This window comes from Tachypleus tridentatus, chromosome 4, assembly GCF_004210375.1.
Source record: "Tachypleus tridentatus isolate NWPU-2018 chromosome 4, ASM421037v1, whole genome shotgun sequence".
Taxonomy (NCBI): domain Eukaryota; kingdom Metazoa; phylum Arthropoda; class Merostomata; order Xiphosura; family Limulidae; genus Tachypleus; species Tachypleus tridentatus.
The window spans coordinates 92809238-92832255 of record NC_134828.1 but is presented as its reverse complement, the minus strand read 5'-3'; the positions used below and the strand labels follow the sequence as shown (position 1 = coordinate 92832255).

At 33.8% G+C, this 23018-nt stretch overlaps 1 protein-coding gene across 1 annotated transcript; it reads left to right on the top strand.

Moving 5' to 3' along the window:
* Nucleotides 1–2728: 2728 nt before the first annotated feature.
* On the top strand, nt 2729–22358 carry LOC143249698 (uncharacterized). Its single transcript, XM_076500008.1, has 8 exons — nt 2729–3369; nt 10070–10124; nt 10668–10728; nt 13199–13227; nt 13946–14088; nt 16676–18061; nt 19454–19496; nt 20858–22358. Exons 1-8 carry the CDS (start codon nt 2983–2985, stop codon nt 21373–21375), a joined length of 2622 nt encoding a protein of 873 aa, XP_076356123.1. The 5' UTR covers nt 2729–2982; the 3' UTR covers nt 21376–22358.
* Nucleotides 22359–23018: the final 660 nt, after the last annotated feature.

Below are 23018 nucleotides of genomic sequence, written 5' to 3'. Positions count from 1 at the left end.
AAGAGAGAAGGCAGCTAGTCATCACCACCCACAGCCAACTCTTGGAATACTCTTTTACTAACGAATAGTATGATTGACCGTCACATTATAACGCCCCCAAGGCTGATAGAGCGAGCATGTTTGGTGTGATGGGAATTCGAACCAACGACCCTCAGATTACGAGTCGAGCGTCCTAATCACCTGATCACGCCGAGCCATGTCTTAACAAGACAACACTTTAAAAGTTCGTTGAATCTCATGTCAAAAGCACTGGAAAAAGTGTCAGTAAATGACATCTGAGACTTAATTATGATTCTTGTAATGGTTATCACGTTGGTATAGAATGTATAGAATATTTCGTAACTGTATGTAGTTTATATTCACAAGTTCATTTTAAATATTCGTATTGAAGACTATATTGGTGGAGGTTTTATCCTGCTTTAAAAATACATAAAAACTGTCCAAAATAATGCTCAGATTTCGATTTTATACGTTTCGTTTCTTTTAATTTTCCTTGATGATTTGTTTGTTGTTGTTGCTAAGATACAAGTCCTAATAACGAATAATAAAACAGAAAGGGTTCTTGGAATTATCAAACTACATGTTTGTGCTATAATGTTGTAACAGTAAGAACAAGAAAGAGCTAAATTACACTAACAAGTAGATATAAGACAGACCTGCGGGTATACAGAAGAGTATATTAAAGTCTACACTTCTAATGTGGGCTCTAGACCCCGTCACACCAAACTTGCTCGGAGGCGTTGTAATGTGAATTGTTTTAATAAACTAAATGTAGTTAATTTATGGTAACTGTACGGTAGTAATGTTTAAGTTATTGTACATTGTATCAACGATACTCAAACCTTTGAATAACGGTAAGAATTGAAAGGGATGCTCTAAAACTTCGCGAAGTAACGTTAGCAATCAAAACATAAGTGATTAGAATAATAAATTTTGTATGGAATACTTGAACGTTAATAATTCCAGAGCTAGAAAACATTTACAGAGGTTAACACTTATTGTAAATTTACTGTTGCACTTTTACTGAACTAACAAATTTCACACACTCTCTATTCGACCATTGAGTCAGTAACAAGTTTTTGCACTGTAAACAAAAAAAAAAAAAATGGTTTAGGCCGTAAGCGTAACCCTAAACAGGTATTTTGTCCAGTGCTTTTAACACGTTTTTCTAAACATATTTAGATCGTAAATGCCTAATTCTATGCAAACAATTATAGTAAATAGTTCTTTATGTAAGGAAGTTAATAGCAGCAATGAACTTACCATATATTGTGATTATTAGTATTCTGTTATAAATAGTACTAATTATTAACTAGTTGGCCCGACATGGCCAGGTGGTTAAGGCGGTCGACTCGTACTCTGAGGGTCGCAGGCTCGAATCCTTGTCATACCAAACATGCTCGCCCTTTCAGCCTTGGGGCGTTATAAATGTGACGGTCATCCCCTTATTCGTTGGTAAAAGAGTTGGCGGTGGGTGGTGATAATTAGCTGCCTTCCCTGTAGTCTTATACTGCTAAATTAGGGACTGCTAGCGCAGATAACCCTTGTGTAGCTTTGCGCGAAATTCAAAAACAAAAATTGACTACATTTATCCAACGTTTAAGCTACTAGCCTGCTGCCATTTTCAGGGATTTCATAAGAAGCTCTGTTTTCTATATTTCTAGTGTTACGAATTACTGGATCTTTTACATGAAACTCTGGTGTTTTATTCACATCACTAGAGTTTCCCCGATAGAGATACATTCAAGTATCGGTTTGTATGTTTCCAAAAAAAAGATATTCATGTTTTGGACTCTTCTGTTCTAGATTGACTGAGTGTGTTATTAATTAGTTAAATGTTGAATAGTTATTTTATATTTTTCTCTGTATTGTGTGATTCTTTCTTAGATTTCGGTATTACTCAAACTTACTGTACGGTCTTCTTTGTTATGCTGGGCTTTTGGAGTTAAATCAATGTTAGCGAATATTGTATGTCTGTTATTCTCATAAAGTCTAACTTTTCTTGGTCAGTTTGTTTCTCCACTATATTGGTATCCACCCCACAGTGAATGCTGTTAATATGTTTTTCCTCTCCATTCGGCGTGGCATGGCCAGCTGGTTAGGGCTCTCAACTCGTAATCTGGAGGTTGCAGGTTCGAATCCCCGTCCCACTAAATATGCTCGCCCTTTCAGCCGCGGTATTCGTTGGTAAAAGGCATAGCCTAAAGGTAGGCGGGTGAAAAGTGTTGACTAGCTACTTTCCCTCTGATCTCCCATTGCTAAATTTGGGACGGTTAGTGCAGAAGTCCTCGTGTAGCTCAGCGCGAAATTTTAAAACAAACAAACTTACTTAATAAACCTTAACTTCTTCTACACCTCCACAGATTCAGTATCTTCTTCAGATATTTAAATGCTTGTTAATTCTTTTAATTCGGCTCAATGTTTGATAGTTTTCTGCCATGTTCAGTCACCATGTAGCACCTCTGTACTTAAGTTTTATGGAATCCTTTCTTTAGTACTAACTAAGCATTTCTACAGCAGTTGTAATTTCACTGTATTACTTACAGATGGTTTCTCTTCACGTAAAGATTTTACTTTTGGAAATTATAATAGGAAAATGGCTACTTCATTAAGTGTTTTATAGAGATCGACAGTACTTCACATTTTTAGTATCACACAGTGACATCTGTAGGAGATGCTGAGGGATAACCCTAAACGTGCATCTGTGACATCTGGTAGTAATACGTTTGCTCAGATCCACAGCCAAAACGACAGAGAAAACAAGTAGTGTTTTTTTAGCTTTCCATGACTTATAACCAAACCTATAAGTAATGGAGTAAACTCGTCTAAGTTCTTGCTTAAATTTTGATCCTGAAGCTAGAGTTCTTATAACTCAATTTGTTATTTTATTATTAACGTAGTAATTTATTCAATTATACGAGTTGAAGTTTGTTTGCATCACACCAAATAACCGAAGAAAATTACAAATAGGTACATAAAGCAATGACTTCAAACATAAAGCAATATGTATCTTGTCGGCCAACCTTCCCTTGTGTGACTCTTTTTCTTTGCGTAGTGATTCTGAGTTTTAACTACTGGGTTATGTCAGAAAACTACAATGATGTCTTACAGCAATTAAAACAGGCCAGGGAACAAGAACAAGTGGCACATCGAAAACGAGCTAGTTCTGAAAAAATGTCTAAGTTTGTGGAAAATGAATTAATTCAACTGCATAAAGAGCATGATAAACTGAAACAAACACTTGATAAAAAGAAAAAGGAACTTGCAAATGTCAAAAAAGAAAACGATAAGCTGAACAACAAAGTAGTAGAAAATGAAAGTAAGGCGAACAAGATATCAACTGACAAGCAGGCACGTGAAGCAGATTTGGTATGTTTCAAAAACAGTTTTGGGATTTTTCTGAAATTCATTGTCTTTCACAAAACAATATTTTGTGATAACACTGTGTAAAAAAAATTTACTTTTTCTTGTTCCTGGACAGAAATTGTTGTTTCCCAATTGCTTATGCCTAAAGTAAATGGAAAAAACAAACAAACTATTATTCTCTTCAAAGTTTGCTTTTGTGACCTGGGATCGTATAACGAAAACATGATGGGAGACTATATTTGGGAGCTGATACGTGAAAGTGATTTATATTACAGTCTCAAATGTCGAAAAACTACTCACTTCTAAACAGTTTTGTATAACTTTAGTATAAATACATCTAAATCTTGATTCATACGTTGTTTTATTCAGATCTTATGTAAATGAAAAATGTGCAAATTTGCCCGTTTTTGCATAGATAATAGGTTAATTTCTAAATTTCATTATCCAGGTTACAAAAGCAAAGTTTGAAGGGAATAATGGTCATTTTCTGTACTTTTACAACATAAGCAATTAAAAAATAACACATACTATCCAGGAACAAAATTTGTGTTACGTAGTGTTAACAATATTTGTAACTAGAGTATCGTTTAGGTACCTTTAAATATTTGAACAATAATATTTAAATTTTGTTTTGCTAAAACTTTAGCAGTAGAAATTCTTAAGTCAATATCGTAGCAAATATTTTCTGTACTTTTACAATATAACCAATTAAGAAATAACACATACCATCCAAGAAACAAAATTTGTGTTACATAGCTTAATAGTCGTATAATGCCTTAGCAAGGAGGCATTTCTTTTTTACTAAATTAAAATTAATTTAGACGCATGTAAAGCTGAAAGCAGGATACTTTCGAAGTAGTACACATTATCCAAAAACAGGCTTAAGGAAAGCACAAATGACTTTGAGTAATACATTATAAAGACGTAATCACGTATTACCGCTGATTCTGTTTATGTATGCGTTACGTACACAAATGTGTTTTAAAAATGAAATTTTTGAAGTTTTAAAATAGAATCTAATTCCTCTGTTTTACAAATCTTTATTGGTTAAGTTACACAAAGGTTATTCATGTGTTCATGTTCCTCACGCCTCAAATGTATATACATGTAATGTTTAAATATAATTTTTCGCAGATTTAAGCTCATTCTTACGTAGGATATTAAGTAGTGCTTCGCAACATGTATCTTACGTCTCATTTGTTAGCACCCTCCCCGTGGCACAGCGGCATGTCTGCAAACTCCCATAGCTAGAATCCGGGTTTCGATACCCACGGTAGACAGACCACAGATAGCCCATTGAGTAACTTTGAGCTTAATTCTAAACAAACAAACGTATGATTTCTTAGCCATCTACTGATGTTTGTAAGAACATTTTCATTAATTATTCTTTAAATACGAAATATTATAATAGATTGCCCCTGAGATTTGATATTTGATAACTCCATAATTTTGTTTTCAGCAGCTTATTTTAAGAGATTTATTGAAACATATGACCCAGAAATATCTTTTGCAGGTTTTTATACGATACAAAGAGAAAGCACAAGATCAAAACATCAATTTAACATAAAGAAAAGAAACATTGAAACGTGAACGCCTTAGAAAGATATACCTTTCTTTTCTGAAGATAAACCGCACTCAGTTGTGGTACCTGATCGTACCTCACCGTTACAGACAAAATTTTGTACAAAAATAAATCCAATTTTCTACAAACGGATCTCCCAAAACTTTATTTTGATCGTAAGTTAAGTGAGTACCCATGAACTCATTACATACACTGTTCCCTATAGTTTTAGAATATTTCGTTTAAGCAGCCAAATATTTTTTTTCATATAGTTCAGAAAGTATTCTTAAATACTAGTTGGACTTAACTGAAGTTAAGAAGCAAAGGAGCTGTTACTAATACTAATAAACGATTTAAATGATATAACAGCGCAAAAACCCTAGATGAGAAACATAAATGGTACCCAAAGCGCTTGGGTTTAAAAACTTAAAAACTACCGCTCATGTCGAAAATGGTTGTGAATCTAGGAAATGGATCTGAAAAATGCAAAAATGTCATTAGTATATAAGATTCAGTCAAATTCCGTACCCTGAGGGTTATGGAAGTAGTGAAGGTGGGAAAGATAATGCCATGGTAACAGTCAAAGAAAGTTCCTTGTAACAGAAACTCAAATAAGAACAAAATTATAAACCAAATTATATATTTATACAATCAAATTACGAAAGTTATTTTGTGTTGATCACAGTATTAAACTATTTCAAGTTATTATTTATGAAATTACTTTATATCTGGATCATATATATTATTACTCTAACTTGGAAATACAGCTTTGTACTGTAGCTGTTATTTTCAAAGCTTTGTGAATTTTTTTATTTATTTCCCCGATCAGTCAACAGTAAGTTTACAGACTAAAAACGCTTAAATCCAGGGTTCGATTCCTCAGCAGATAGCCCTTATGTAACTTGATATCAATAAAATAATAACAGTTTCCTCTTTAGACCCCTATGAAATTACTCAGTACAAATTACCAATGTTACAATCAAAACTACTTGTAAGTTGAGAATATTCGAGGCTGTGATTGTAAATGGTTTCTAAAAGGAGTTTAACAACATTTTTTACACTTTTATTGACAACAAGAGAACAACATTTCGACTCCTCTGTGTTCATCTTCAAGTTAATACCCAGACCAGACGTTCTGAGATACAATGTGTGTTTTTCTTATAGCAAACCCACACAGGGCTATCTGTTGGGCCTACTGAGGGAAATCAAACCACTGATTTTAGCGTTGTAAATCCGTAGATTTACCCCTGGACTGGCGAGAGACTGATGTACAATGAACAGATTTGAAATTCATTGAACCTTCAATTTGTCTCATGGTGAAGTGGAACATATGTAGTCGCCTGGGGTCATTATGACTCCAACGTAGTATTTAATTTATTATGAGGCTCTAACACTTATGTACACTTATATAACCTTTATCTCTAAGCAAAATACAATATTGTTTGTTTGGACTTTGAATTTCGCGCAAAGCTACTCAAGGACTATCTGCGCTAGCCGTCCCTAATTTAGCAGTGTAAGACTAGAAGGAAGGCAGCTAATCATCACCACTCACTTCCAACGAATATGGGATTGACTGTAACATTATAATGCCCTCACGGCTGAAAGAGCGAACAAGTTTGGTGCGACTGGGATTCGAACCTGCGACCCTCCCGATTACGAGTCAGACACCTTAACCCAACACAATATTGAAAGTCTTATATTAGGCATTACAATGTTAAAAGTTATAACAGCTGTTGTGAGTTCCTTTTCAGTGATCTGCATGAAATAGAAGCCACATGGTAATACGATAATGTGCAAAGATAATTAGATATAATCTGAAGTAAACGATTAAATAGAGAAATGCCAGAAAAGAAAATATAAAAAGACATCTTTTAACTACAAAATGAGAAAAATACACACATGAAATAAAGTAATTTAAAATAACAGAAGAAAAAAATTACAAATTATAACTCAAGTCGTCGTGTGGGGTAATTATGACTCCAGTCTAAAACTACAAAAAAAAACAACAAATTATTCGAGTGGGATGAATTTGACTCTAATTTATGGCTGTGACAAAACTTCAAATTATAACCCAAATTGTTGAGTGTGGTAAATATGTTTATTTTTTGAATTTCGCACAAAGCTACTCGAGGGCTATCCGTTCCTAATTTAGTAGTGTAAGACTAGAGGGAAGGCAGCTAGTCATCACCACCCACCGCCAACGCTTGGGCTACTCTTTTACCAACGAATAGTGGGATTGACCGTCATATTATAACGCCCCCACGGCTGAAAGGGCGAGCATATATGGCGCGACGGGGATGCGAACCCGAGACCCTCAGATTACGAGTCACACGCCTTAACACGCTTGGCCATGCCGGGTGGTGGTAAATATGACTATCATCTAAAACTATAACTACAACTACAGAACACTGAAAAGACAAAAACACAGAGAAACACACACAGTTAAACAAGCTGCTGTGGTGGAAGGGGCTAAGAAAAGCGTCTTCTATCACATAATAATTAATTAAAGAAATATTTCGGGGTCATAATGAACCCAGCTACTAATTGGGGGTTAATGCTGCAGATTCAAGATCACAATAAATATTGCTCGACGTTACCAAACGTGTCCAATTTCTCATCATTCTGTAGGTTATCAGAACCTTCTTGCAAACTTATATTCTTAATGGCTGCTGTCGAAAACGTGTGCAAGATGTATAAATCCTAACTTAAAAGTCGAATTTCAATAAAGTACAACATCGTATTGTTAAATATTATTTTTCCCATATTAAGTTATTATTTATGTTTGATAGATTACAACATAGGAATCTCGGTTTATTTTTTTTTCGTTCTTGTTATTTTATTTTATATTTTCGTTATTTATATTGTATTGATAACGAAACTCCACTCGCGTATATATTTTATTTCGTGAAACACTTGTATAACAGATGTCCGATTCTATTTATAATTTTCATGCGACTCACAGCTGTAACATATTCTGTGGTCATATAAACAGCGACAGACACACGTATATCTTTGTCAAATAGACGTGCGCCTAGTCATTATTGCGTTAATTGTATAGAAACAGAATAGACACCTTCCTGTTTTACCAGGCTGGTCCACGAATTGTCGGTTGATACTGTTGAACTAATTGTCTTACTGATAATTTATCACGTCAAAATTAGAATGGATAATGCAAATAGTCCACGTGACTTGTTTGGTTTGTTTTGAATTTCGCGCAAAACTACACGAGAGCAAACTGCGCTAGCCGTCCCTAATTAGCAGTGTAAGACTAGGGAGAAGGCAGGTAGTCATCACCACCGACCGTTAACTCTTGGGCTACTCTTTTATCAACGAATAGTGAGATTGATCGACACATTATAACGCCCTCACTGCTGAAAAGGTTAGCATGTTTGGTGTGACGGGGATTATAACTAGCAACCCTCGGATTACGAGTCGAGTGCCTTAACCACCTGGCCATGCCTAGCCATGCTAGGCCTAGAGTGTGTGAACATTTACACGAATCTGAGGAACAAATAAACAAAAACCTAACAACAGAACAATAAAATAATTCTACAGGAATTATTCACTTTCTCGAAATGGAGGTGGCCGTGCATGGCCAAGCGTGTTAAGGCGTTCGAATCGTAATCCGAGGGTCGCGGGTTCGAATCCCGGTCGCACCAAACATGCTCGCCCTTTCAGCCGTGGAGGCGTTATAATGTGACGGTCAATCCCACTATTCGTTGGTAAAAGAGTAGCCCAAGAGTTGGCGGTGGGTGGTGATGACTAGCTGCCTTTCCTCTAGTCTTACACTGCTAAATTAGAGACGGCTAGCGCAGATAGCCCTCGAGTAGCTTTGCGCAAAATTCAAAAGAAACAGAGAAACCAAATGGAGTCTTGCTGTTGACAAGGTGATGTCATTACACAGTTAACCAGTAAATTTCATAAAATTTCGAATTCAACTACTAAATATATAAGTTATTTCTTTGTTGTTATTTTTTAAAGATTTCTCGAAGTGTGTTTTGCATTTTGACATTCTTTGGGAATACGGTCACTGCACAATCAGCCAATTTTGACATCAGTCCATGGAAAAATAAAAGCCTTTTTTTTAACAGGAATGATACACTCGTAGGTCACAGCAACCATCTGTGAAAGATAGGTTGGTTGCTATATTAAGTGTTCTACCTGCTGTTGAAACTATGGAAGACAGAAGAACTCGTGTTGGTGCCCTTCCTAGGTTCACTCGTGAATTATTGTATTCTAAAAATATCATTCATTTAATACATAAGGTATTTGTTTTTAAAGTGTTTCACCGAGAGAAATGTGCATATTTTAGATATATTTGACAAAACCCTATGACCTAAAACTTTATAATTTGGTTAACAGCGATTTATAACTTTTCAGGAATAGAAACAACAGTTTAAAGGATGAAATAAAACCTTCGCGATTTTAAATACAAATCACCTAACCGTTTCAGCAGCTTCAAATTGCCTTCCAATCAGGACTTTTTGGATAATTTTGATAAAAGCTAGTAGAAAAGCTATCTTCGCTAGTCATCCCTAATTTAGCACTGATGGGCTAGAGCGAAAGCAGTTAATCATTATCACCCACGCAAACAAATACTGGGATTGACTGTTACTCGTAATCCGAGGGTCGCGGGTTTAAATCCCCGTCGCATCAAACATGCTCACCCTTTCAGCAATGGGAGCGTTATAATGTGACGGTCAATCCCATTATTCGTTTTTAAAAGAGTAGTCCAAGAGTTGGCGGTGTGTGGTGATGACTAGCTGTCTTCCCCCCAATCTTACACTGCTAAATTAGAGACGACTAGCGCAGATAGTTCTCGTGTAGCTTTGCGCGAAATTGAAAACGAGCCAAACCTTCTAGACCATCACTGATAAATCGCCCATGTAGCTTTACGCCAATTTCCACTGAAACCAAATAAGCAAAATGGCTTTTCTAGTGAAACATGCACCGCTTGTCTGTTCGGAAGACCATTTGTTTCTAACCAACAAACTGTGATTCAATAAAATAAAAGATAAATGGGAAACAAATTAATGTACTGGATAAAGTTGTTTATAATCTACTCATTTGAAGTAAGTATTCATACTAAAATTACATTATGCAGTGTAGGCATTCTTAATTTATTTTTATTCTATTTTACAGGAAAAGTGTCATAACAAAACAAAGGATAAAGAAGAAAGAAGCGGTGAACTTGAAGGTAAAGTTGTTTAATATTTTGTTAGCAAGTAACGAAACAATTTTAAACTTAATAAAATGATGCATGATTTGATGTTTTGTTGTATTTAAGTGCATATATTACACAATTGACGTTTTCAGTGTCCACCTTTGTTTAAAACTTTAAGAAAGTATTTATATGTAAAAACTTATCTATATTGTTCTCAGAGTAATAATATTATTTCTTTGTATAAAGAGCAAAAGTCAGATGATTTCTAAAATGAAATTTAAGGTAAAGACCGAAGACTTGTTTTGCAATTTTTTAATAGTTTAGAATTCCCTTAGCCACCAGAACAGATTTTTTACTCAGTGTGGCCTGATTAACCTATAATTTCTTAGTTTCTATCTACATTAAGTAAGTACACGTTGAAGAACAGGTTGGGGTCTAGTCAGAAGCTGATGAATTATATTATGTATATCTAATATTACATATGATGTTTGGTAATTCTGCTTCGCTGATTCAAGATGATAAATCTATTTACTTACCCTCACTCTCTATTATTCGTTACGTTTCACTTTTTTACAGCCGAAATATCCAGTCTCAAGAAAAAGAATTCTAAATTACAGATGGAGTTCGAACTCTTAAGGTTAGTACCATTATTTAACTTTGTCCAATTCATGCTGTAACATATTATAGCCTAAATATTTTTTCAATCTTAATTTATAAGAAGAAAACAAATGAATGTGTGTAATGCCATATTTAGTGCTACTTTTTATTTTCGCTAGATGGCGGTTGTCGAATTTTTTTTTTTTTATTGTGTCCGGAAGGTATGTATTAACTTGCAGAGACCTGCAAAAACATTTCGACCAAATTAGTATTTTATTAGAACGTTGTTTCTTTAGATACAGAGTCATACAAAGTGATTATAATTGCAGACACTGAAATTCATGTCAAATTGTCTTAGTCTTAGCATTAGTTAAGCCTTTAATAAGTACGATCGTAATTCGATAAAAGACAAATTAACAACTGTAGCTTACGTACGTTTTTTTATTTTAATCCAGTTATGCCTACATCCTATTGCACTAATACTATCAATAAAAAATCTGATAAGCTCGTAATATGTTGCACGAAACGTCTATTAAAATATAGTTACTTCTTTTTTTTCTGGCGTAACGCAACGATTCAACAAATATAAGTTTCCAAGTTGCAAAAAAAAATGTATATTTTAGTCCAAAAACATCTTTAATTTGTGTCAATCGTACACTCCCTACTCGTTTCTAATTAATAAAAAACAAACTACATAATAATTTACTCTGACATCTGTCTGTCTGTGACGGAGAGACAGACAGACAGATACTGTGATGTTTAGTATTAAATAGCTGACGTTATGAAACGTACACCATATGTAACCTTTTAACAATTTATAATCAGCCTTCTTTTTAGGGTCAACAGGTTTTAAGTAATTATTTGTTAAAGCTTTATTAAATGAATATGAAGAAAAGTGACAACATAAACTCAAAATTTATGGTACGAATAACAATAATCTATAAACACATTCTAAAACTAATAAATAGAAGAATCAAATACAATATTGCTGACAAATAAATTTGTTTATCGTACACAGTATCTGCTCGACTACTAATGCATATTGTATTTTATTAATGTATACTGAAATGATCGTAAATCATTAAACGTTTCGGATTATATAGTAAATATTGATTGCTGTAAGGTCTTCTGAGCTTACCTGTTGGTTTCCTGAACTTCGAGCAAAACTACTTGAGAGATGTATGTGTTAATTAGTACTAACTTTGAAGAGGGAAAGCAGCTAACGAATGTTACCCGTCGTTAATTCTTGGGCTACTTGATCAGAGAATAGTGGGATTGATCGTCACTTTATAACGTACCCGTTGCTTGAAGGACGAATATTTTCAATGACAGATTTTCATCCCGCAACATGCAGAGTGTGGATTGAGCATGCCACACTAGGATCATGTATAAAAAAACTGGAGCAATAAACTTACGTGAAATACTCAAACACCTCTGTACATACAACACAAGTTTAGTCACATAACACACTTATCTTTGAAGTATGTGTGTGTCTTTTCTCACAGCAAAGCCACATCATGCTATCTGCTGAGACCTATATGTGGAACTTTGTTTCCAAAGAAAGTTGGTTTCATGTCAAATACAAAGAAGTTTCACAGGTTTAATGTCACGGATGTTTTACACTATCCTTGTATATTCATAATCAGCATAAAAGAAAAATATTAATATTACAAACAATTTGTTTGTGTTATTGTTAAGTACGAAGCTACACAATGTGCTATCTGTACTATACATACCAGGGCTCGACATGGCCAAGCGTATTAAGGCGTGCGACTCGTAATCTGAGGGCTGTGGGTTCGCATCCCAGTCGCGCCAAACTTGCTCGTCCTTTTAGCCGTGGGGTCGTTTTAACGTAACGGTCAATCCTACTATTCGTTGGTAAAAGAGTAGCCCAAGAGTTGGCGGTGGGTGGTGATGACTAGCCGCCTTCCCTCTAGTCTTACACTGCTAAATTAGGGACGGCTAGCACAGCACAATTATCAGAACGTGAATTTTAGTGTCATAATCCTACAGACTTACCGCTGATCCATTGAGGGATTTAAGGACAAGAAGAAAAGCCATAGATTAGTCCTAGATTAACAAACACTACCATAACGACCAAACATATAATCCACCAGTAAGAGGACGAAAATCATGCTGACATTAGTGCAATAATCCTGATTACATATTTCTTATTTTAAGAGATCATAAGCCTCTTATACATTACTTCCGTCTCTTTGAATCATTCTACTTATATTTTTTTGGAAAATTTATTCTTACGTAAAAACAGAATAGATTAAATGTTCGCTGATACAAAACTCTTGCATACTTCACAAATGAAAAACGAAAATTCAGCTTGGTTTCAATATTTTGAAAAAAAAATATTCTTGTTGTGTGTTTTCAAGAAAGTGATTTATATTTTTTTTGATATTTTCAAAATTCCTAACTTTCTACGTACTACGTACTTTTATGTGAACATAAATTCATATCACGTCTGCTCTTTGTAAATATTTGTTACAAATATTTTACAGGAATAAAATTCCAGGAGACGCTGTATTAGGTAAGTTTCAGTTAAGTTAAGTTTATAAAAAACATTGTTTTTCTCCAGATAAAGTATAACTTGCTAGATAGTATACGTTGGAATATAGGATCTGATGAAAATGTCAACTCCATAAAACGCTAAAAGATATTGTTTGTACTAGTATGAAGCGAATAGAATAGCTCGTGCTGTATAGCAATTTAATCAGAATAGCATACGAACTACTGAACCCAAACAGCACGTATAGAAAACAATATTTTTTTTTCTGACGAAGAACAATTTTACTCAATAACGTTCACTCCATTAAGTGTTGAGAATATGAAAAATAGCAGTAGTACCTTAAATTCCGTCCTATTTCAAATATATGTGAAATTATTTTGAAATAACGCACAATATTCTGAAGTAATTAATTTAATAAAGTTAATTTTGTTTCTGAAATTATTACTGTTATTTTCAGGCATAAAATTATGTAAGTTATATTTTAGACAGTCGAACCTGTTGTTTTGTTGAGAATCATCTAGTTTACTTAATATTTATAAATAAAAAAATTACCAGAATTATTTTTAAATATAACAGAAAAAAACAAAGAAAATATCAGTACTTCTATTCTAGACATTCTATGTTTGATATGTAAAATTAAACTACCTTTAAAGTTTTATTCTTTTGTATATAAATATAGACAATGAATACGTGAGTACGAATTCATCTCTTCTCTCTAAGTATTATTTTGTTACACTAGAAAGCAAGATATTACAGGATGTCCAACAGAAAGAGACTGACCAAGCGAACGAAAATACAAAGTTACAGTCAGAAAATGTAAAGTTCAAAACAAAGAAAGCCCAAACTTCAGTGAAGAAAAATAAACTTCCTTCAAAACGGAAGGTTTGGAAACTTTTATTCATATTGTTAAGCCTTTTTTTCAGCTTATGAGCAATTTACGTTTCGTGTTGATGTAATAATATAGGAATATATTGCATGAAAATAATGGTAATGTGATAATAAATAATATTACAATTATTTGCTATCAGCAAAGTCAATACGATGTCATTGCAAAGTATATCAAATTACAGTTTGTATAACATAAAAATATCTTGACAACAATGTATTATCTGACTTTAAAACACATACTTTTTGTTTGTTCTTGGTAATTTTAAGTTAAACTGGTCGGATCAGTTTTAGAATTGTGCTTGCGTCATATAAATAAGTCAATGTTAATTGTATGATTATGAGCTAAGGACTTATTGAGTTAATGGTGAACATAAGTAAACAAACTTTTTCATTTTTAAACACAGTAGAAAACGATGCAAAAGTATGGGCATAAGTACTTAAGCCCATCCTTAGCTCAAATATTTCAGTAATAATGTATATTTGTAGTTTTATGAATGCAAGACTAGGTGTTTGGATGGTGAAAGGATTTAGCATGGGTTTATAATGGTGGCTGAAATATAAATCTACGTTAAAAATACAAAAATATAAAAGTTTTTGATATTTTATTTTCAAATACAAGACCCGACTGGTTCAAATAACATCAGGTAAAACGAAATCATGTGTAAACTTAAAAAGTCCTTTTTAAAAATATTTCAAGATTTAATTGGTATTTCAATCTATGGGGTTTTGGGTCCGTTTCACTTCAATATTTAGAAAATAAATCTTTAATATGTGTGCATTAATAAGTTTTCAATTTAAAATATTTCGACCGTATTTCTATGAACAGACAGAAAACTTATTAAATATATATATTTGAGAGAACGGCTTTGGTTTTTCAATGTTATTAAATATAGATGATACACACAGAAGATGTTTGAATTAAACATTAAAAGGTAAAATATCCAGCACTACAGCACAGTTTATTGTTGCTGACTGATTTTATGTACTACAGACTATAAATAAAAGAACGTGGCTTAAAAATTAAAGACTATATGGCTTGAAAGAAAACATATTTTGACTTATGGCAAAGATAAAAAAGTTATGTGGTACAGTCCTTGATTTTGAGCCACTTTACAAAGGGAAGTCGATTTGCAGCAACGTACCACCAATCATTCTCGCTAATGGATTGACTATCTCTGTTTATCGACCCATAAAATGGATCGACTTTCCATGTTATAAATATCCATAAAATGTATTGACTCTCTATGTTATAATGACCCATAAAATGGATTGACTCCCTTTGTTATAATGACTCATAACGTGCAAGGAATATCGCAATGGTTCAAACATGGTTGCCAGGCTCTGATATCCAGAATTCGAAAGCAAGGTCGACTCACGCACTTAACAAAATACGAAAACAATTACGTCTCCTGGGAATGGTGAATCGACAAATGTGAAGAAATACACTTCACATAGTTGTCGGAGTGTCTGTGGAAGCACAATTTGTTTTATCTTTTCTTGTCATATCTTTCTTTTCATAGTAAATAATAGACAAAGTCAGCCAGCAAAGAAAAACACACTCTCAATTATCTTATACACGTTTCTCCTTTCATCTATGGATGTCGGTTTCTCTTTAATAAAATTAAATTTTAAATATTATTTCTTCAGATCAAGAAATATAAATAACAAACACTTGTATATCAGACTATTCTATTTTTCACATCCTTTATAATTTTGTTTCCACTAACATAAGTTAGAGTAACTTCTGTGTCCATTGCTGTACCAGATATGACGTTTATAAAATTCCCTTAAACTAAGTCTAATTTTTTTAAAGATAAAACTTTTATTAAAGCAGGGATGAACTAATTATTTGTATTTATCCAGAAAAACTAAGTACAGCTTTAAGTCCATAGTCATACACATCACTTGGATACAAAGTAACAACATCTAAAGAAGTTTGGTAATTTGCCATCAAATTCAGAATCAACCCTAATAACACTTGGAATATTGATAGAAATGATTTTAACAATATATTCAAAAGGTCACTTAAATGGTCAGTGACATTTGATTATCTCCTACAATCGGTCTACTTGAAATATTTGGAGGTTTTCCAATATGAGTACGTTCACATTTTGTTTCCTACAATAATTCAGTTATTTTCTTTGATTCATGGAACTTAGGAAATACATAAAAGTATTAAGTTTCTTAATTACTTAAAACAAAATATTTTTTCTTTGTCTTGTTAACATCTCTTTAAATTCATAAACAAAATTCCTCATTTTTTGTGTGTGAAATTTATGTATCAACTTTGTTTTAATTCTACATATTCATCTGAATTTCCTTTTACGAATGATATGAAAAATATGTTGTCACTGAATTTTAAATTGAAGAGTACTTTATAGCTGAAACATTTAATATTTAGTTCTTAGGTTAACATGTAATTTAAATGTTTTGGTATCTGGTATTATTCTTACCATCCATAGTACCATCCTTGATAAAATATAAACCATTTTTTCTGTATTTTTAAAATCTTTCTTAGAAGTGTTTTTTGTCTATTTTAAGCAAAAAGGTCTATGTTTCTCTTTTCTTTTAATTTTCATAGCTGTTGTCATTTGACTTCACTAAACTCAGAGGAAACCGTGATGACTACTATCAGAATGTTTTAAAACAAGATTCAACCCATGATGAACATAGAATTTTCAGAAAACCCAGTTCATTGTTATACAAGTATAAATGGCCTTCTCAAATGTCAGCTTCAAACAATCCTCGTAATGAGAATATGGAAAATATCCAGCGAAGTGAATTTTCGAAGAGTCGTAATGTATTACCATACAAAACTAACGTACAAATACCACTATCTTTAAGAGATGTTTCTGGAAATAAATTCGATTCACAAAAATTTCTACAATCTGAAACCGTTAATTCATTATCTCAACAAGGCCTAATGCCCAAAACACAAATGTCCTTACAAGGATTTCAGGAACTTGGCAATATTTTCAAACCTGACAACTATCGTTTCAGACAACAAAACCTTGAAGATTCGACCTATTGGCAAGAAAATAAACCGAAGTTTTCTGGGCCACACAAGTGGTCTGAAGAAAGCAATAATAACATTGGATCACGTAGAAACAGTGACACAAGATCGATTTCAAACAATTATAACAGAGTGCCACCTAGTGGCAAAAATAAAGCTTTGGAAACATCTTTCGGACCTCTTGTTTGGAACGAAATCTCTGAGCATTCAAATAACAACGGGGGTTACAGACAAGATAATAGTGAAAGATACGTTTGGCACAAACCCATCTACTTGGAAACAAACGATCCACCAAAAACAGATTTCACATGGAATCAAGCCGATGACCTTCGACATACCAAATTACCATTTGAACCACAATCTAAAAGTTCGCTACTGGACAACACTATGAATTATCAAACAAACTTTGACGTATACAAAGATGCAAATCGAAAGTCGTCATTACAATATGGCGAAGATGGAAAATATGAATACAAGAAACAAAGTCAAACGAACACAGAGTGGGAATTGGCTCTTCTACAGCGAATATCAAAATTATTGGAAAAAGTCATGAACAATGTCAATGATATTAATATCTATAATAATGATTCCCCACTGGAGTCGTTATCATCCCAAGACGAAATTCGTCGAAATGAAGATGGTGTTAAAAGTGGATGGGAATTGTCCTCAGACAAAGACCAAAGTAAAAGCCTCGAAGAGATGCAAAATTCCTCTCTGGTGGAGAAATTTGATAAAAAACCTAGAACACCCTCGTGGTTAGACCTTATACAAAAACCTAGTGAAAGTAGCGAATCAAGTGAAACCTCAGGAAACTTGGGTACAAAGGGAGAAGACTGGAGATTACATGATATGCTTGAAATGTTCAGGACGTCGGATGAAAATAAGCCCCAAAACGGTCAGTTGAAAGGTTCTGTAGGATTTGGTAGTTCCTGGATTTCTTCTGAAACTCAAAAGGTATGTAATACGTTTTTGTGTACATTAAACTCAATAGGCATTCATTCACTTAAAATAATTAAAATAAATCACACTTTCGTTTACAATAAAGATATAAACCCTGAAATATAAGTTTACACAGCAGGATTAATACTGTTGCTTCTAGCAACACAAGTATCGGAAACAGTTGTTATTATTTTTTAATTTCACGCAAAGCTGCACGAGAGTTATCTGCGCTAGCTGTCCCTAATTTATTCAACACCACAAACACTCTTCTCTTGGGAATATTCTTTTAAAACAAAGAGAGCGAGTGAGCAAAACTAATAATACCATCCCTTTAGCTGAAACAGCGAGTATGTTCGGTGACAGGGATTCAATCAGCGATCCGCAGATTGCGAGTTGAGCACTAAGACTAATAGACTTTTCCAGTCCAGGAAAATCTGAAAATTCTTTTCACTATTAATACTTTAAAAAACGGAAACACACAAAGCGTGATTTTTAAAAGATATACCATAAAAAGAGATTTACTCTGCTTAAGATAGCTTTGCTGGAAATTGTATTTAATAACTTAAACCAAGATGTATTTTACATTTTAAACCGTAAAATAAACCCCATATTTCTTTTAACATTACTCCCTACAGTATTTTTTTGGTTTGGTTTTTAATTTCGCGCAAAGCTACACGAGCGTCCTCTGCACTAGCTGTCCCTAACTTAGCAGTGTACGACTAGAGGCAACTTGTCACCTATCACTACTGTTAGGCTACTCTTTTACCATTGAATAGTGGAATTGACCATCAGTATATAGCGTCGCCACGGCTGAAGAGCGATCACATTTGGTGGGACGGAGATTCGAACCCACAACCCTTAAGGAATCACACCACATGACCATGCCTAGTGGTAATAGAATATGATAGCATTTCAACCATACACTCTTTGTTACATGCTGCTACCGTTTCAACTATAACTTTTCATCTTATAACAGCCATCTTGATGACTCTGTCATTATCCGTAGGCATCACAGGTTCGAATCCCCGTCACACCAAACATGCTCGCCCTTTCAGCCGTAAGGGTGTTATAATGTGACGGTCAATCTCACTATTTGTTAAATACAATAGTAACCCAAGAGTTGGCGGTTGGTGGTGATGACAAGTCCATTTCCTCTAGTCTTTCACTGCTTAATTATGGACGGCTTGAGCAGATAGCCCTTATATAGTTTTGTGCGAAATTCAAAACAAACCAAATTATTTGAATGATTCACGAAGTATGAACCTAAAATATCATAATATATTTTTAGGTTGCTCCATTCATATATGTTATTATTATAGGAGTTTTTTTTTTATTAATTTCAGCATTTATGGTAAATATAAAGTTAATATTATGGTTATTGTTCACTCTATTTTTTTCTGCTTTCAGGTTGGATTAGACGAACATGTAGACAGCAAAGAAAACGAGGAAGGTAAAAATATCTTTAATGTCTTTATTGTGTACAACAGATTGTGATGTGTGAATCAACCTAATCATAGAGAAAACAATCAGCTGTTAGTTTTCGCGTTTCCCACTAGATGGGGCAAAATAAAGTCTAAGAGCTCCATGTTAATCATGTAATGTGTTCCTCATATTTAACGAAAACTGACTTTTTCCCTTACAAATTTTACACATATCTATTTATTTATGAGTTTCATATGTGGATGGACATTTTCATAACGAAACGTCTTTTAAACCTGACTAAATTTCCTTTAATAAATAAAATACCATTTACAAACCCTTATTTTACTAAAACAGGAAGTCCGGCATGACCGGGTGGTTAAGGCACTCGATTTTTAATCTGAAAGTCGCGAGTTCTAATCCTTGTCACCAAACATGATCGCCATTTTGGTCGTGGGGGCGTTATAACGTGACGACCATTCCCGCTATTCGTTGGTAATAGAGTAGACCAAAAGTTGGCGGTGGTTGGTAATGACTAGCTGCCTTTCCTCTAGTCTTACACTGCTAAATTAGGGACGGCTAGCGCAGATAGTCCTTGAGTAGCTTTGCGCGAAATTCAAAGTCCAAACAAACAATATTGTATTTTGCTTAGAGATAAAGGTTATATCTCGAGTAGCTTTACGCGAAATTTAAACCGCACTAAAGCAGGACAGTGCATTCTACTTGCATTTCACCAAATGTTTTCGAACAGCCTATGTTCATCAGAGATGTCATAGAGAACAATTCCATCTGAATTCCCATGAATCTTTGCTGGTGCTTCTGCTTAGTTTTAGCTTAATATTAACTTCTACTTAGTTTTAACTTATGTTGATCTTGATAACCATGTAACAGGAACGAAAATCTTTTTCTGAACATGTTTATCCTCTCGGGCGTTATGATGTGTCGCTTAATCCCACTACTTGTTTGCTTCTATCAAGTAGTTCAAGATCAATGTTCGCCGTAATAAAATATAGAAAAGCTAGTGAGCTGCCCTCTCCAGTGGCATTGCTTTATGCCTGCAGACTCACACCGCTAAAAACCGAGTTTCGATACCCATGGTAACTTTATGTTTAATTCTAAACAAAAGCTGATGATCGTTCTCATGAACTTGTTTGATAAAAATTAAATACATAGCCGAGAGACCGACCAATAAAACGTGTATACAGAGAGCATGCCTGACCTGAAATCCTTTAAACAAACCAGCCAGAGTAAATATTTTAATACAAATTTGTTATAACAACCGTTATATGTATACTGTCTTCTCATATCGCAAGTTCGTTTTCCTGGGTTATTTTAATTCGATTGTGTATGTTAAAACCTACGAAGCATTATTACTAAACATTGCTCTTCTAGGTGACCAACTATCCAGTATTTATCAGTGGGAATTGCCTAATGAAACAAGTCCTAACAATGAGCAGAAAGTGGACGACGAAAGAAAGCTATACGGAGAAACCAATTACAAACAGAACTTATTCAGACAACAGACAAGCAATCAAGACGTTAAATACGTTCCAAACTGGCAAGTACAATGGAAGATCAAAGACGAAACTCCCAATGATCAAAGTGAAAGTAATCTATCGAACGAAATTATCGACAAACAGTGGCATGAAGAAAATCCTAGTAATGGTTTTGATCAAAACGTCACTGTATCTTTGTCGTCCTATCCTGTTAACGAAGACATTCAAGAGAGAAAAGCTTACAATAATACTTTGAGCACTACACTGACAGATAATGTTAACGTATACGGTAATGAACGTGATTTTCAAAATAATATTCGGACCGAAGATCTGATGGAGAAATTCAACCTCCCCAGTGAAGAAGAAACCAAAAAAGATTCCCAAGGTGAAAATGACATAATTAGTTGGAACTGATTAGAAGGAGATGTTATACCTTCACTTTAAGGTTTAAATTCTCTGTCACGGATAATTTGGGTTTATTTTAGGTGTGAGAGAAAGGCTTTATTTACGCACCTATTTAAAAGTTTATATATTACAATATATTTTTTTCTAAATCTCTGCGAGCACAGCTGGATTTTATTTCCCCTTTACCAATCAAGTAAATTAGGGTTAACTTTCAGAGCATTTTTATTCATTTACAAACAATGTCATTCTTTGTGAAATCCAATAAAGTTATTTTGTTTCTAGTTAAGATGAGACAATACGTAATACACGTGTTTTCTAAATAAATACAGATTAAAGCGTTTACTTGTTTTGAGTAATATAGAATAAAATTGTTCAAAAAATATACAAAACGCAAGTTTAACATAAATTTTATTTTTATAAACCTTTTAACTTTAATACATTAAACTATTATGTAGCGTCGCTTAGCGAGTTATTTAAACTTACACTTGAAACTTTGTTTTGATTAACATGAAGGTACAAATAAATAATTTCTCACTATTTTAGAACAATATATTTTTCAATTAATAATTTCAACTGTTGTCAGTGGATCTGGTTGCAGTTTATTTAAAAAGTTCATGAAACACCGACTATTATGAAAGCGTTTGTGTTGACTTACACTGTTGATAGTAATATAGACTTGTTTATAAATCAAAAAAATTTGGTAACTCGTAACTGCGAGTGTGTGATTAGGCGAGAACGGAACCTTATGATTTTATTTCTACATATTTGGTAAAATATTATTTATTTATTTTTTCGAATTGAGAAGATATTTAATCTTATTCACTGTTTTATTTTCCTTAACCAAACTTTGGGAGTGGATAATGGTATAAATATAATATCCTAGAACATATAATGAATTATTACTATCAGACATAGTGTTTTCACACTATTTAAGTTTCTCACTGTTTGTATCTACTACTCAAAATGTAGCTAATTAAACAAATTGTTCTCAAGGTATTTGTCAAGTGTCTTGATCATTCTGCTATTTGCTTTTAAAGTGGGATAGGCATGGCCAGGTGGGTTAAAGCGTTCGACTCGTAATTTAAGGGTCGCGGGTTCGAACCCCCGTCGCACCAAACATGTTCGCCCTTTAAACAGTGGGGGCGTTATAATGTTACGGTCAATCCCACTATTCGTTGGTGTAAGAGTAGCCCAAGAGTTGGCGGTGGGTGGTGATGACTAGCTGCCTTCCCTCTAGTCTTACACTGCTAAATCATGGACGGCTAGCACAGATAGTCCTCGAGTAGCTTTGTGAGAAATTAAAAAAAAACACCTCTAAAATTGAGTTTTGATGGAAGTTGAGTAACCATGCCACAAATTAGAGATTTTGCCATACATATCAATAAAAAAGAAACGTTTATTTTCAGGGTTGTATTTAAAATGTTTATAAGTGCTCAGTGTATCTTCGATTAGATAGAAATAATGTCTTACTCTTCCTTGTAAGCTTCCATCTTCAGTATGGATTTTCAGTTTCATACAAGTATTGGTAATCTTACTGAATCAATAAAAACGTTATTTCCGTGTCAATTAGCTGGGTAATCTTGCCCGTTTATATGCTTGCCTAACAAAAGTTGATTTCATTAGTTTAGATTCCATTTGACTATTTAATATAT